A 1,637-nucleotide genomic window follows, 5' to 3' on the forward strand; every position below is an offset into this window, starting at 1 on the left:
TGTAAATTTTCAGGGGGAAAGAATGATCTGAGAAAATGTTGGATTGTTTTACATTAACATGAATCCTGAATAATTTGCTTATATATGGAATATTCAGGGAGGCTAGTTGGAATAGTGGTGATATGGATTATGATGTGAAATGAGAAAATAGACTGATTTGCTTGGTTTTTGTATTCAGTGTTTTGCTACAGAATTTTAATACTGATCTTCCCACAAAAATCTCTTTTATTTTCATAGGCTGATGGTTAGATTTCAAAAGTCAGTGATGAGAAACTATACAGCAATAACAACTTTTATCCTGCTGGGACTGACAGACTACCCACAACTGCAAATCCTGCTCTTTATCTTTCTATTTCTCACCTACATCTTGAGCGTAACAGGGAACCTGAATATTATCACCCTCACTCTGGTGAACTCCCATCTTAAAACTCCTATGTACTTTTTTTCTGAGAAATTTCTCCTTCTTAGAAGTGTCATTCACCACTGTCTGCATTCTTAGATTCCTGTATAGTATATCAACAGGGGCCAATACTATTACCTACAATGCTTGTGCAAGTCAAATATTTTTTGTTATTCTCTTTGGAGCAACTGAATTTTTTCTCCTGGCAGCCATGTCCTATGATTGCTATGTTGCTATCTGTAAACCACTTCATTACATGACCATCATGAGCAATAGGGTGTGTAGCTTATTAGTCTTCTGCTGTTGGGTGTCTGGCTTGATGATCATTCTCCCACCCCTTAGCTTGTGCCTCCAGCTGGAATTCTGTGACTCCAATGCCATTGATCATTTTAGCTGTGATGCTGGTCCCCTCCTGAAGATCTCATGTTCAGATACATGGATGATAGAACAAATGGTTATCCTTGTGGCTGTATTTGCACTCATTATCACCTTAGTGTGTGTATTTCTGTCCTCCACGTACATCATCAGGATAATTCTTAGATTCCCCTCTGTCCAACAAAGAAAAAAGGCCTTTTCCACCTGCTCATCCCACATGATTGTAGTTTCCATCACCTATGGAAGCGGCATCTTCATCTATATCAAGCCATCAGCAAAAGAAGAGATAGCCATAAATAAAGGTGTTTCGGTGCTCACTACTTCTGTTGCACCCTTGCTGAACCCCTTCTTTTACACCTTGAGAAATAAGCAAGTGAAACAAGCTTTTAATGACTTCATAAAGAAGATGACATTTCACTCAAAGAAACTGAAGTTTTGATAAATCAGTGTAAAATGAAAGAAGAAAGTCCTCTAAACATTTAACAACAGCTTCTAGCTTGTTGCATTGCTTTGCTTATAACTTGATCATATTAACCCTCTCAAAGACATTTAATAATACATCCTAATCTCATCTTAATCGAACTCCTTTTTCTTTCAAACCAAATTCATTCATGATGTTTTCTTTCACTGTAAAACTATAAACTATAATTGAACTTATCGCCACTTCTGACCTAATCCTTTCTTCAGTGTTCTGGGGAAGGAAGGAAAGTAATAATATTAAATCTATATAAGTGCTATAGAAGACACATTACATACTAATAAAACCAGTTTCTTTCCCTAATCAAAGTCATCAAAATTAATGGCATAGTCGAAGACCCAAATACAATATAGAAAACAGCAAGAGCAAAGATGCATCAAAATA

At 36.4% G+C, this 1,637-nt stretch overlaps 1 protein-coding gene across 1 annotated transcript; it reads left to right on the forward strand.

Moving 5' to 3' along the window:
* The first annotated feature begins 265 nt into the window (after nt 1-265).
* Nucleotides 266-1,214, forward strand: LOC125755983 (olfactory receptor 6C2-like). Its single transcript, XM_049115637.1, is given in 2 exon segments — nt 266-439; nt 441-1,214. Coding segments are annotated over 2 exon segments (948 nt in total).
* The last annotated feature ends 423 nt before the right edge of the window (nt 1,215-1,637 follow it).

Source organism: Canis lupus, chromosome 10 (genome assembly GCF_003254725.2).
Source record: "Canis lupus dingo isolate Sandy chromosome 10, ASM325472v2, whole genome shotgun sequence".
Taxonomy (NCBI): domain Eukaryota; kingdom Metazoa; phylum Chordata; class Mammalia; order Carnivora; family Canidae; genus Canis; species Canis lupus.